The sequence below is a fragment of the Saxophila tyrrhenica genome, assembly GCF_035928015.1.
Source record: "Saxophila tyrrhenica strain CCFEE 5935 chromosome Unknown scaffold_11, whole genome shotgun sequence".
Classification (NCBI taxonomy): Eukaryota; Fungi; Ascomycota; class Dothideomycetes; order Mycosphaerellales; family Extremaceae; genus Saxophila; species Saxophila tyrrhenica.
The window spans coordinates 497194-510825 of record NW_027041743.1 but is presented as its reverse complement, the minus strand read 5'-3'; the positions used below and the strand labels follow the sequence as shown (position 1 = coordinate 510825).

Below are 13632 nucleotides of genomic sequence, written 5' to 3'. Positions count from 1 at the left end.
CCGTTGACGTTGCCGACGATCGTATTTATCGGGGTCCTCAGCTATGCAATCACAGCTGCGACAAAAGATGAACCTACTCAAATCGATCGAAGTGGTCCGAGAACCGCCTGCGCCATCTCCACAAGAACAAGTCATGATCTGACTGCCTCCGGACGGCTTTTCACCAGCGATTTTGCACTTGCTGCAGCTGTTTCCGAACGAACCTCTGCGAAAGGCCAGCCTAGCGTTTAGCAATGTCTGACACCAAACGAGGGCTGAAGCCTACCCAGGAAGGTACACCAATTTGCCTCCTTGGTTGCCAATACATTTTCCCAACACGAGCTGAGCGCCGACGTTGTAGATGCCGTCAGGTCTTGTTTCACAGTTGGCGAACAGGACCCAGGGAGGAACTCTGGTGGTGGGCAGTTGCGCGCTGTTGCAGGTCTTAGTGTAGCCGCCGTTTCTTCCCTATACTCCGAGGGAAATAAAGCCTCTTAACAAGGTTAAGGGCAGAAAGATTGCTGAAATGCATCTTGATGATTTGGACCTAAGGTGCTGTGGAGTAGGAGGTATGCCCGCTTTGAGGTCGAATGAGGGCTTCATGCTCTTATGCACCTTTCCTGCAGCACTGGAAGTCGGGCGCTGGAAGCGACAGAATGGTAGCCCGAAATCGTCCGTCTTCAGACAACGACATCTGACACAGTGGCCATAGATAAGGGAGGCTGCAGTGCCAGGCCTCACTGGTGGCCTCCCGGAAGTGAGCCAGGAAATGGCTTGACATCACGCCAAAACCCTGCCGTCTGAGCCGTCAAGTATTGTGATGTGGTATGCAAGCCTTTGGGACCGGTAGAACAGAGTTGATCCTTCGACAGTTGGACAGGGTCAACGTCCAATTCGATTGTGAAGGCTTCCAGTAGCACCTAGCAAGCTGCATGTGGCGCAGAGTTCCATGGTATGGTACTCGACAAGATAGATCAGAAGCCCGCGAAGCGTAGCGGAGGGAAGGCTATCTCACCGGAGGCCCCAGGTGCGGAGTAGGGCTAGGGGTTGGGACACGTATGGCCAGTCAGACTTTGACGTTGCTCGCTTATGTGTGTATACCTTTGCCAAGCCAACAGGTCTGCTTGGAGTTCGGCACTTCGACAGGGTCGGCATCAGGCATGGGCCAATGATGCCGTACCGAACCCTCGTGTATATTGAGATGACCATGGGTTCGGGGCGGTGGGAAGAAGGCAAATGGTGTAGCGGCGGCGGATGGGTACAAGGCCAGATTACTCGGAAGCGGAAGATTCGTAAGAAGCAGCGAGCCATGAGTGGAAGACTTCGATAATGCTGCGCTATGCTTTGCTGCCACTCGACTCATACTAATACAACACCCTCTGTCGCCTCAGGTCGAAGGCCAGCGAGCAGACATTGTCTCCAGCCGTCTTCATGCCGAATCTTCGCATCTACACCTGCCCAGCGTGCCCAGTCCCTCCACTACCCGGCCTGGAGCATGCCATCGCTTCCAGAGGTCTCGACCCCGATAGATCGTCGCAGAACTAGCACCAAAGGCTAGAGCCACGAGCTCACGTCGCAGCGATTGGATCAATGGTGTACTTCTCCTTCAGCTCGACGGCTCGCCTATACCTCCTTGGCCTGTAAGAGAACACGTTGCCGGTTTCAACAAGGCCCGCCACTCATGTGAGTACCACAGGCATGTGATCACCATTGCCAAACGCCCTTCCACAGCTTGGACACTTCCGACTGCGATTGCTGATCAGATCCTTCACGCAGTCCGAGCAGAACACATGACCGCACAGCTTGAGCACGGTGTTGCGAATATTGGCGTTGCACACAGGGCAGATGGCAAGTTTCTGTTCACGCGATAATTCAGCACCACAGTCGAATGCATTCGAGGGATGTGCAACTCACCCTCCACTCATCCTCGCCACCCGAGCCAGTGCTCGCCGCCTTGGCCTTTTTGAGCTGCTCAAACTGCTTCTTGGTGTCATCGAGCCGCGCCTTGCACTTCTCAAGCTCCTCTTCCGCCTCCCGCTTGCCCTTCGCCGTACCAAGCGCCTCCTTGTCCTTGCCAGCAACGAGCGCCTTCAGCTCCTCGATCTGTTTCTTGAACCCTTCGGCGCTGATACTGGCATCCTTCCGCTTCTGCTCGAGCACACGGTGCTGCGACTCCAGCTTGTTGACGTTTTCACGGGAGTCAGCAATCTGACGCTCGAGATTCGCCACCAGCTCGCGGGTTTTGCCGTCCGTATCCTTCAGCTGCGAGACGATCTCGCTCGAGCGTGCGTTCTGCGATTTAAGGATGCGGAGTTCGTTGAGCTGCATGTCTTTGGCCTTCATGGTCGCAAAGAACTTCTGATCCGCCTTGGCCTTTTCCGCGCTGAGACGTGCGATCTGCTCCTCCCAGTTCCCAACCTCCTCGACCTTTCTTGACGCCAATACCTGCGTCTTCTTCCACGCGGCCTCCATGGACGGCAGCTCGTTGCTGAGCAGCGCGTATTGGCTCTCCAGGGTTCGCAGCTTATTCTTCAAGGTCTCGGCGTCAAAATCATCCAGGTTGCCTTCAGAGGGTTGCGACTCGCCAAGCCGAAGCCTCAGCCGCTCGACTTCAGATTCTAGGGCTGCTATGCGAGAGTCTCGTGCTGCTGCCAGCTCCTTGGCCTGGTCGGCAGATGTTCTTCGGTTCTCGTCTGCCGATCTTCGAATGGAAAGCTCCGACTGAAACTCGTCTCGCTGGCCGCGAATCCGGGAGAGGTCATTCTCGGCTCGTGCAATCTGCATCTCGATCTCGGTGTTGTTCATTCGATGCTCCTCGTCAACGGCACTACGGTAAGCGGTTCGCTCAGCTTGAAGCTTCTGGGCCTCCTCTCGCAGCTGGATGTTCGTGGCTTCCAAATCATTCACTCGCTTGATGATATCCTCGTATTGAGACTTGATGGTCTTGAAGAGCGAAGTCTCGGCGTATTCATCATCGGAAAGGCTGGCGAGCTTGGTCCGGGCAGCACTGAGCTCGTTTGTGAGCCGCTCGTTTTCCGACTCGATCTCCTCCAGCTGGGCCTTCTGCTTCTCCGCTGCAGCAACGGCCTCTTTCCGCGCAGCTTCAGCCTCCGCGGTGGCAACTCCGGTTTCTGCTTCACCATTGACTTCACCTTCGCCTTTGGGTGTGCCGGACTTCTTGGTCGTTGGCGAAGATGCATCGCCATTTCCACCCATCATGGCAGCTCGCTCCAGCTTCAAGACTTGCGCGCTCTTGGCCCGTTCCAGCTTCTTCTCTGCTGTCATGTACCGCCATGATGCTTGCTCGAGTCGTTCTGAGAGAGAATCTTTGTCGTCAATAGCCTTCCGGAGGTCCACCGCATGTTCCTTCTCTCTTGCAAGGAGCTCGTTCAGCTGGCGGCGCAGATCTTCCACACCTTCTGATGCTGTTGGTAGCCGGCCAAAAAGATCTGATATGCAGTTCTTGATGCTGCCTGATCGCGCCTGGAGATGCTCTGAGAACATTTCGTTGTCCTTGAATAGCAGCGCCGAATTGTACATCTCTTCGCCTATGTCGATTCTCAGTATATAATTCTTTCACAAATGACGGGGTGTAGGCGCATACCGGATGTGGATGAAGCGCTCGGCGGCGGAGTCGGTAGAAGTTGCGAGGCGAGCACTCGTACTTCATCGAGCAGTTGCGCGAACCAGGCATCGATGGTGCGCAGGTGCTCATCGTGGTATTGGCACTTCTTTTGAAGGTCGTTGACTTGCTCTTCAAAGTCTTTTCGCTGCCGCTTATACTCCTTCATCTGGCGCATGATCGCATCTTTCTGGTAGTTCTGCATGCCACCTTCATCAGCAACACGGTCATCAGCATCAGATGTAGATTAGGCTCACCTCAACCTCCTTCTCTTTCTCGGCATCCATACGCATCTGCTGGCCATTCTCATCCTTGATCAGGCGCTTTCGGGCGGGCGCCAGGTCGTCGACATCAGCAGCCAAAGACCTCTTGCGGTCCTCCATCTTGACCTTGACGTCAACAGATGGTGGAAGCGCAGCAGGAGGGGCCTGGGTGGTTGTCATGGAAGGCGAAGGTGCTGTTTCAAGGCTGGACCTCCTACTCGCGACACGCGCACACGACCACCGCGCAGCTCAACTCCACCAAGCGCATGGGCATGAAAGTGTGGGTGCGTGCGAGATGGGGATGGGCAGAGTCGTGATTGGTGTAGTGTTGTTGATGGGCTGCGATTTTGGTCATGTAGACGCAAAAGGAGAGGTCGTGTTTTCTGTGAAGTCAACGGCAGGCTAGGGGTCGGCCCGTCCGCAACGCACGAGCCATGTGGTGGGGGAGGCCGACATCCACTTCCTCCCCTCGGTCTACCCATCGCCTCGCGCAAGAGCACGCGACATGCGCCATGTCGCAACTGATCAGCTCGGCGTCGTCCGGTACCCAGTCCAAACCCAAGGGCGCACCTCGCCGCCGCGCCGCTCCACCACCGCCTCCTCCCCCACCTCTGAAAGCAGCAACTCCAGTCCCGAGTGCGCCCGAGCAGACAAATGAACCAGCAGATCAACACACGACTCGCCAGCCAACCGAAGAGACGCCCATCGCTCCGCCTTCACCCCCACCAACCCAGGTATCGACAACGCCTGTCCCTTCTTATTATGCCGAGTCGATAGCTCCTCCGCCAGTCATAGAACAGCCCACTCCTGTCACTTCTACGCAGACTCCTTCGCAAGCTCCTACGCCCGCTTCCACCGCCGGCGAGATAACGTCGCAACAGTATGAGTCTTCTGCTGCGCAGTCTGCCGAGGCATCTATCCCAGCAGCGACGCCCGTCGGACAGCCAACAGTCCAGGAAACCGTTCAGCCAGCCAAACAGCCTCCGAAGCGCAAAGCCCGGGTTCAAGCGCCGACAAAAGAAGCAGCTCCGCCTGTCAAGCGGGTGAAGCGGAGTTCGGCAAGGAGCAACGCGCTCGTTCAGTCTCAGGTCAATGCTGAATACGCTGCTCCGCAAGAGATTGCCGCAGACACAGCAGCACAAGATGCTACTTCGGCTGAGGCTCCAGATGTACCAGCTGCCGCTTCTACAAGAAAGCCAAGGGCAGGACGTCGGAGGTCATCTCACAAGTCGGCAGCTACGGTGGTTAACTCGGATGATGAAGGGGATGTTCCGGCAGCGCCGTCACCCCCGGCTACCAAGACTCGGAAGCCTCGCAAGACGCCTGCAAGACAGAGAGGTCGTCGTCGAAAGACTGCAAGCGCGTCGCAGCCACCGGTAGAAGAGGGGACGGAGGAAGTAGACGAAGGTGGAGATCAAGAAACGGGAGAAGCCCTGGCGAACGAGGAAGATGAGGATGAAGAATCAGATCCAGAAGCGCACGAGATTGACCCGAATACTGTCACTATGTTTGGCTTGAGCTGGGACAAGAAGAATGGCAAAACATCAGAGCGGGAGAAGAAGATGGCTGAAATCGACTGGACTGAAGTTGCACGCAAAAAGTACGAAGAAGCGGAGGCAACAGCCGCAGCGGCGGCAGCAGGAGGAACCAATCCATCGACCCAGCCAGCTGATGTACGGGAGACGATCGAGGGGCCAGATGACACCGCCGAGCAGCCCGAGCAGCCCGAGCAGCCTCCAGAAGACCCTGACCCCGGGACGCCGCCAGCGACCGATGAAGGTGTAGCCTTTCGCATCGTCGACGGCCAAATCGTGGCTGACGAAACGGACCTCGTAATCGACCGCCAGGCTCAGGTTGAGGAGGAAGTCGCCGAAAATGCTGTCCCCGCCGTAGAAGACAACGACCTCACTCGCCGCGTCAATCAGATGACCTGGATCAACAACCGCCGCCGCGACGTTGCAGATCGTGTCCCGCACCATCGTGGGAAATCCGATCCTTGGTCGGAAGAGGAGACAGAGCGCTTCTACGAGGCTCTGCGCATGTTTGGCTCAGACTTCTACCTCATCTCGAAGATGTTCCCGCCCAAGACGCGAAAGATGATCAAGTGCAAATTCATCCGCGAAGAGCGCATTGACCTCCAGCGCGTGAACGCGGCGTTGATGGGCAAGCAGACAGGGCCAACGTACGATCTTGCGTTTTATGCCCGCGAGACTGGGAAGCAGGTGGATGATTTCAAGCATGATTTGGAATCCGTGAATAAGAAGATTAGCGAGAGCATGAAGGAGAAGGAGGCCGCGATGCAGGAGGCGATACGAGAGGAGCAGGAGAATGAGGAGGTGGCGAAGCAGGCGGAGGAGGTCAAGGAGAGGAATCGAAAGAAGGCTAATGAGAGGCGGGCCGCGAATAAGAGGGGGAGTGCGAAGGAGAGGAGGACTACGAAGGCGAAGCAGCCGGGGGAGAAGGGGAAGGGGAGGAAGAAGAAAGAGAAGGAGAAGGAGGCTGCAGCTACGGATGCGGCTACTGATGGCGTTGCCGGTGGAGAGGGCGACCGCGAAGCCACTGCTGCCGGCGCGGAAGAAGCTGGTGAGGGAGAGCGAGACGCCGAAGCAGGGAATGGAGAAGGTGATGCTGGTGAAGAGTACGACAATGACGACTTCGACGATGATGTTGCGGAAGATGCTGACGAAATGGACGTCGATGATGAATATGATTACGAGGATGGGGATGGTTACGACGATGACTGAGCATGATGCGTCGGCAACGACACTCCTGGCTTTAGGATCAGACTTCAGATCCGCTGAAGACGGTGCTGAAAAGAAGTACGATGGCTGTGAAAGGCCACCTGGATACGGCATTGAGCTGAGCAGCAGCTATACCAATGGCCAGGCATCGACTCGACTACGACGGTGATAGCAATTGAGTTGCTACCCTGTCCTATGCCAATACTGCTTCAGCATGTATAGCAATCTCGCTCTGGCGAAACTGCCACATGAGATTCACACCAGCGAGCTTTGCCAACTTTTTCAATCTACGAAAGCCGTCGGCGCGAGGTAAGGACGGTAGGATATGACTTCTTCTACACGAGATACCCTGCTCCATGCTTTCTCTCATCTTGACTTCATGGGACAACATCGATTTTCCCGACGGATTGGTTCTACTAATACCGCTGCAGTCAAAGACCGCAGACTCCGCATCTCTATCATCGCTTAAGCGCAGCCGCCCTTCCAGCCGAGAACGATGCCGCAGGCAACCTGCCGTCTAGGAACTCGTCCACCAACTTCGCGAAATACTCTGCGTACTGTTGGGCAGCAGTCAGCACCATGACAGAGAAAATGCCAGTGTGTACAGTACCTGGAAAAGGTGCCCATGCCCACTACAAGGAAACATCACAAAATTCGCCCTTGGCAGCTGTCTCGCCAGCACGAACGAATTCTGCGTCGGGACGATCAGATCGTTATCACCATTCGTCACGAGCACGTCTTTCTGCACCGTTTGCAAGAGACTGTATGGTACTGGATCGGCGTCCCAGGACAAGTACGCTGCTGTCAGCTTCACCAGGTCTTCGCCGGTAGTAAAGTGCGCCATCTCTGGCTCCTCGTCTTCGCCTGCGATGTTGACACGAGAGTTGACGCTGCGGTCGAACCAGGCTGGTCCTTCCTGACCGGTCGTGAAGGAAGGGAAGAAGGCTTCAATTGTTGGGAGGCCAGGGTTCGGGTTAAAGACGGTGCTTTGGACTTCGTTCATCGGCCTCACGAGGCCGGGGCCGAGAGACGGTCCTGTGCCTGCGAGAACCATCTTTCGAACAATGTCTGGAGCGTCGAGGACGAGCTGTTGGGCTATGTAGCCTCCCATGGAGAACCCGAGGACGTCGACCTGCTCCGTATTCAGCGTTGGGAGTAAGGCTTTGAGGAATTTAAGGAGGTCGAATACGAAGCCGCGGATATTTGCGGCGATGGTGCCGGTGCTGTGGCCAAGGCCGGCGTAGTCGTAGGTGATCAATTGACGGTCAGTGGACGTGAGGTTGTTAATGACTTCGGGGTCCCAGGTATCGATTGTACTGCGGACGTGGTTGAGCATCAAGAGTGGTGGGAAGGTGGTCGGGTTGGAAGGACCAATGAGGCGGTAAGCATATTTTGTGTCGGAGACGGTGAGGTAGAGGGTTGGTGCTGTTTGTTGGGTGGTCATCGTGGACACGTTGCAGCGGTGTTGCTGTTAGGGAATAGAAGGATTTACATGCTGTTGTAGCCACAGCTATGGCTTTTATACGATCTCATCGAACGCTTTTACTCAGGCTACATGCTTACAACACCGGGAAGAAGACTGCAGGCTCCTTTCCGGGTTGCAGCCATTTTCTGGACTGGTTATCCATTCGCTGCGCATTGGGTAGCTGTAGGCTGTCGTCTTGCGCGCTGACCCGCCCGCCATCCGCCACACGTATCTCCGACTCGTCCGCAAGAAGCGTCCGACCACGACCAGCCAACAGAGGTTTCTTAAACAATTAGCTGTCGTGAGAAGCAGCAGCGAGAGACCATAGATCGCAGCAGTGAACACCTTGATTCGACTATCGTAGGACTCTTCTCCGACGTGGAGATTGTCGACAACAGCAGCACGCCAACCCCCCCATGACCCTGACCTCAATACACCATCTCGAGATGCAGCAAGCTGGCCTACTCTTCATCAGCCTCCTCGCGCTTGATGCCGTCGCCCTTGACGGCCTCGGCTATCTCAGCAGCCACAATCGCGAAGGCCCTGGCGGCAGCACGCTGCTTCATCGTCATCGTACGCGGCTTCTTCTTCGGAGACCCGGCGTCAGACCCCTCCTCATAAACCTCCTCCTCGTCGTCGACAAGATCGTCGCTGCTGGTACGCTTAAGCGGGGTGGAGGGACCGCCATTCGGAGCGTTGGGAGTAGTGAGAGCCTTGGAGGTCTTCGTGGTCTTCGGAGTGCTTGGAGTCTTTGGGGTCTGCGGGGTCTTCGTGGTCTTCGGGGTGGCTGCAGTGAGGTCAGCTACGCTGAAAATGTAGTGAGGTCAGTGAAGTGATACGTACCAGCACCGTCTTCACCTTCACCTTCGGCGGTCTCCTTCTTTGGGAACATCTTGGATTTGATGCGTGCCCAGGTGTTCTGCGCGGTCTTCTTGGTCTTGAACTCGCCGTGGGTGATGAACTTGTCGATGTCGATCTCAGGTGCGCCGGACTTGAGGCAGAAGAGCATGGCGACCTTGAAAAGCTCCTCTTCCTTCGGGGTGAGGGTGGACTTCGTGCCAGCGGCGTCAGTCTTGGTCGGAGAAGCGGACTTGGTGTCGGAGACAGCCGTCGTGGAAGACATAAGTGTCTTGTGGTGGCTGTCTAGATCGTCAGTGGAAGTCATCGAGAGGGGTGCTTACGCTATTGTGGTTGTCGACGGTGTTGTTGGCGCTGTTCGTATCGGCTGTCGCTCTGCTCTCCACCACCCACACCTCGCTGTTCACTGTTCACTGCCCACCGTCCACTGCCCCATGCCCGCCCGCCGCCTCGCACTGAAATGAAAAGACTGTGACTTACGTTGAGATGTTTGTGTGTGTTGTTGGTGTGAGACGGGAACTAGGTTCCTGTCGGTGTGGTGGGTTGTAGGTGGTGAGTGTCGGAAAATGTTGTGTTGGATGAGAAGGTGGGAGGGGGCAGCAGAATTCGTTAAGTAGCCAAAGGCAGCAGGGGGTCACATGAGGACGACCTTAAACTCACCAAGGGTCCGGCCAATGATAATCTTAGAAGGGCCCACCGTCGCCAGATATCACCTCTCACTTTGTCCTTGCCTTCTCCGTTTAATAACGTGCAACTCTCGCCAGAAATGGCGGAGAAGATAGCATTTGTATGAAGCTGCGCTCCTTCCTCATACGGACGCTGCAAGTGCCAAGCCTGCTTGTGACCTGTTCCTCGCTGCTCCAGCGACCAGTAGGAAGGCTCCATGTGTCCTTTCACACCGGCGCGAACCCACTGGTCTCCGGAGCTGGGCCCTGCTCCCCCCAGTCCTTCCCGAGCAGTTAGGAGAGCGTTGTAGACCTGAGATTGGCGGTATCAAAGCATGTGACAATGGAAACATCGAGTCTTGATCCCGCTTATACTGCAGTCGTTGAAGGGAGCGAACGAGTGGTTCTAGTGCCGTCATTCGTGGCGGTGGAGCGAGCGAACCCTCCGCCGTTTCTAAGAGGGAAGGGCTGATACGGCGCCCCATGCAGGGCTCGTTCATAGGTCGGGTGTTGAGTGTTCTTCTCAGACTTCGGACTCCCAAAGGATCCCCGATGTCAAGAAACTCAGTCTCGCCAATCGATGAGTACTTCATCCGTCCGGAACCGTTGAGTGAATGTGCTCTCGGCGATTGGAGTCTTGAAGCCCATTCCGTGCGCCAGCAATCCAGCGTGTGCGATCATAATGCCGTTGTCGATACAAAACCGCTCGTCTGTCGCATAGACGCTTCCTCCTCGCTCGGATGCCATGAGGCCCATCATGTCCTGCAAGCGCTCGTTGCAGCCAACACCTCCTACGATCAGCACCTGGCTTGCTCCAACATGCGCCATTGCTCGCTCGGTGATCTCGACAAGCATGGCGAAGACGGTCTCTTGCAGCGTGAAGCATAGATCGGCAGCGGTGATGTCGGCACCGGTCTCTTCATCCTTCCAAGGCTGGCCTTGCTCCAAGCGGTGACCCAGCTCTTCGACACGCGCGAGGATCCCGGAGAATGAGACATCCATGCCCTTGACGGCGTAAGGTAGGTCTAGTAAGACCTTGCCATTCTTTGCAAGCTGTTCAATGTTGTACCCAGGCGCTGGATCATTGCTGATATTCAGAACTCGAGCGAACCGATCCAGGCAGTTGCCCACAGCGATGTCGAGAGCCTCGCCAAAGATTCGATACCTCTGGGCCGAGTATGCAATCACTTGCGTATTGCCGCCGCTGACATATAGCACGACTGGGTTGTCTGCGCCGGTGATCGAGCGACCCATTTCGATGTGGCCAACGCAGTGGTTGACACCGATCAACGGTTTGTTCCAGAGCTGGCTCAACATCCGAGCTGCCAGTGCTGCCGCCGCTAGAGGAGCGCCCATGCCAGGACCTTTGGTGTAGCATATGCAGTCGATATCCTCTATCCGGACGTTGGTCTGCTTCATGGCTTGCTTGACCAGTCGAACAACCCATTGCCGGTGGTGTGCGGCGGTGTCCTTGGGGAGAAAGCCGGTTCCGGGAGGCGAGTGGAATGTATGTCTCAAGTTTGCGAGGATCTGGACTGGTGGAGAAGTCTTTCTAGGGTTAGAGTATAGTCGCTCGTCATCCGAATGTGCACTGTCGTGTGGCGAAGGCGGAGTTGAGGGCTGTAGTCCATTGCCAGGCGTGTGTAGTATGATGCCTACACCGACTGGACATCACGCGCATCTGATCAGCTTGTAGCACCTACAGCATGAAAGCTGACTTACGCTTGTTGGCGGACGATTCGAGGCCTAATGCGATAGGCATGATGGAAGGCTATGATCCGATGCCTTGTCGAGTCTCGAGCGAAGAAGGAGAATCGTCAATTTTGAACGTGTCGTGTTCTTTAAATTTCAATACCTCTTGTGGCCGCAGCGTTGACATGTGTCTCTCAGACTCAGAAGAGATGATTGTCACATGAAGGTGAAGTGTCGGAAAGCCTTGGCCCGTGCGCTGCGCAAGAACGCTAGTCGACTCTAAGCCACCTCATGCTTCGTCCAATGCAACGCTCGGCGCAAACGACCACTTCCAGCGTTGTTGTTCGTTTTGGAGAGTACACCGCCGTGGGTAGAATAGTTCATTTCTTACAATCAAAACCAAGAGACGAACAGATAGCCCGTCATGAGTTGGTCAGGTCAGTCACCACTTGCGCCTACTCGTGGATGCCGTCCGCTGACATATGAGTGCAGGCTTCAAGAAGAATGTCGGCCGCGCGACGACGCAGGTCATGATGAAGACCGGCCACGTTGAGAAGACATCAGACCGCGAATACGAAGTCGAAGAACGCCGATACCGCACACTCGAAGCCGCATCACTCCGCCTACAGAAAGAAGCCAAGGGCTACCTCGATTCGCTACGAGCAATGACGGCGTCGCAGATGCGGATAGCAGAAACGATCGACGCTTTCTACGGCGACAGCGGCGCAAAAGACGGCGTGAGCAGGAGTTACAAGCAAGCTGTGGAGGACTTGGACGCGGAAACTGTGAAAGCGCTTGATGGGCCATACAGGTGTGTGCCAGATTCTTTGCTCAAATACGCAGCAGACGACGAGGTCGTCCGGGATATTGAAGGGGAGTGGAATTTCAAGGCTGGGAACCGTAGGGTGTACACCCGCGGAGGAGGTGATGTGACAGACGGATCCCCAGAACATGGGCTTATGGAATATCTGTACAGGACTACGGTGCTGGATCCCATCAATCGCTTCTGCGCGTACTTTCCCGACATCAACGAGTGTAAGTCGATTATGCAATCACCACTTCTTGGTCGTGTCACTGACATTGCCCCCAGGCATCAAGAAGCGACAGCACAAAATGCTCGACTACGACTCAGTGCGCTCGAGAGTCAAGAAGCTGACTGAGAAGCCCGACAAGGATCCCGGCAAGCTGCCGCGGACAGAGAAGGAAGCCGAAATGGTTAGTCACGAAACTCTTCTTGCGTATCCACAACACACCACCAATGCACACCACACCACCGGCAAGGACGGATGCGACTACGAGCTCGACCTGAGCATTCCAAGTCCACCGAAGGCCCTTCAGAGACCGGAGATCCAGAAGTTGAGGGGCAGCGACTGTAGCGCCGCGGCGGACGTCAGATCAGGCCCACGCAAGCTGAGCCGTGTCACAACCTGGTCCAGCGGAAGGCAGAGCGGCGGCCCGGAGTCCATGCAAAGGTGTCCGTCGATGGCACTACGGAAGCGTCCTGCCGCCAGCTCTGTCAGCTCAAGCTTCGACTCCACCATTCAGGAAGGCACCCCAACTGCGGACCGCGGAGAACCAGCGCAGCCTCATACGGCCCCAGCATTTCGCACCGCCAGTACTCCGCTCGTTAGCCAACCCCAAACCTTCATCCCCTTTCCTCAGGGAGCCCTTGCGAAAGCTCGGCGCGATCAAACCATTACAAACCGGCCTTCTACCATGCCGGCGCCACCATCCCGTCCATCGCTCTCCACACCGTTCTTCAACCCCTCGGAGCTGGAAGAGATCATGCAGCCCTTCAGACTCGAATTCATCAAGAAGGAGGCTGACGAGCTCGAACAGGCGAAAGCGCAATACGAGCAGCTGAACGAGCAGTTGACGTCTGAACTGCCGCAATTGATTGACTTGCGGTACGTCAAAACCTACTGCCGTCAGACGAGGTGTGCTAAACGATGATAGGGTACCCTACCTCGACCCCACGTTCGAAGCGCTGGTGAAGATCCAGCTGCGGTTCTGCGCGGAGGCGTATAGTCGGATGGCGCAGGTGCAGCAGTACGTACCCCTTTCCCTTCCCTGAATTGTTGTTCGAAGCAGAACTTACTTGATGGTGTAGGTACCTCGACGCTTCGACAAGAGACCAGTACGCGTCTGGGGATCTGGACGCGAGGGTGGAGGATGTGCTAGGGCAGATACGGGAGTTGAGCATTGCGGGAACGGTGTAGGTGCGGGTTGTCACGGTGTGACGGTGATTTTGTAATGCATGATGCATGATGTACATGAGTTCACGGAAAGGAGCACGGAGTGTTGGCAGAAGGGCGCGCTTGTCAAGAGTCCTTGCATCAGTTGCCTA

At 56.0% G+C, this 13632-nt stretch overlaps 6 protein-coding genes across 6 annotated transcripts; 2 read left to right on the top strand and 4 right to left on the bottom strand.

Moving 5' to 3' along the window:
- Positions 1–1658: 1658 nt before the first annotated feature.
- Positions 1659–4044, bottom strand: BRE1 (E3 ubiquitin-protein ligase bre1; the record flags this gene model as incomplete). Its single annotated transcript, XM_064804491.1, has 4 exons — positions 1659–1835; positions 1894–3527; positions 3584–3800; positions 3859–4044. The coding sequence occupies 4 exons, from the start codon at positions 4042–4044 to the stop codon at positions 1659–1661; spliced, it is 2214 nt and encodes a 737-aa protein (XP_064657261.1).
- Positions 4045–4376: 332 nt separating this feature from the next.
- LTR77_007253 (uncharacterized protein) lies at positions 4377–6608 on the top strand (the record flags this gene model as incomplete). The annotated part of the gene is made up of 1 exon (XM_064804490.1): positions 4377–6608. The coding sequence occupies one exon, from the start codon at positions 4377–4379 to the stop codon at positions 6606–6608; it is 2232 nt and encodes a 743-aa protein (XP_064657260.1).
- Positions 6609–7063: 455 nt separating this feature from the next.
- On the bottom strand, positions 7064–8049 carry LTR77_007252 (uncharacterized protein; the record flags this gene model as incomplete). The annotated part of the gene is made up of 2 exons (XM_064804489.1): positions 7064–7162; positions 7216–8049. 2 exons carry the CDS (start codon positions 8047–8049, stop codon positions 7064–7066), a joined length of 933 nt encoding a protein of 310 aa, XP_064657259.1.
- A 482-nt stretch (positions 8050–8531) lies between these two features.
- On the bottom strand, positions 8532–9193 carry LTR77_007251 (uncharacterized protein; the record flags this gene model as incomplete). The annotated part of the gene is made up of 2 exons (XM_064804488.1): positions 8532–8857; positions 8914–9193. The coding sequence occupies 2 exons, from the start codon at positions 9191–9193 to the stop codon at positions 8532–8534; spliced, it is 606 nt and encodes a 201-aa protein (XP_064657258.1).
- Positions 9194–10157: 964 nt separating this feature from the next.
- On the bottom strand, positions 10158–11355 carry KAE1 (putative tRNA threonylcarbamoyladenosine biosynthesis protein kae1; the record flags this gene model as incomplete). The annotated part of the gene is made up of 2 exons (XM_064804487.1): positions 10158–11248; positions 11316–11355. 2 exons carry the CDS (start codon positions 11353–11355, stop codon positions 10158–10160), a joined length of 1131 nt encoding a protein of 376 aa, XP_064657257.1.
- A 354-nt stretch (positions 11356–11709) lies between these two features.
- Positions 11710–13504, top strand: hob3 (BAR adaptor protein Hob3; the record flags this gene model as incomplete). Its single annotated transcript, XM_064804486.1, has 5 exons — positions 11710–11722; positions 11778–12320; positions 12376–13192; positions 13242–13334; positions 13396–13504. 5 exons carry the CDS (start codon positions 11710–11712, stop codon positions 13502–13504), a joined length of 1575 nt encoding a protein of 524 aa, XP_064657256.1.
- Positions 13505–13632: the final 128 nt, after the last annotated feature.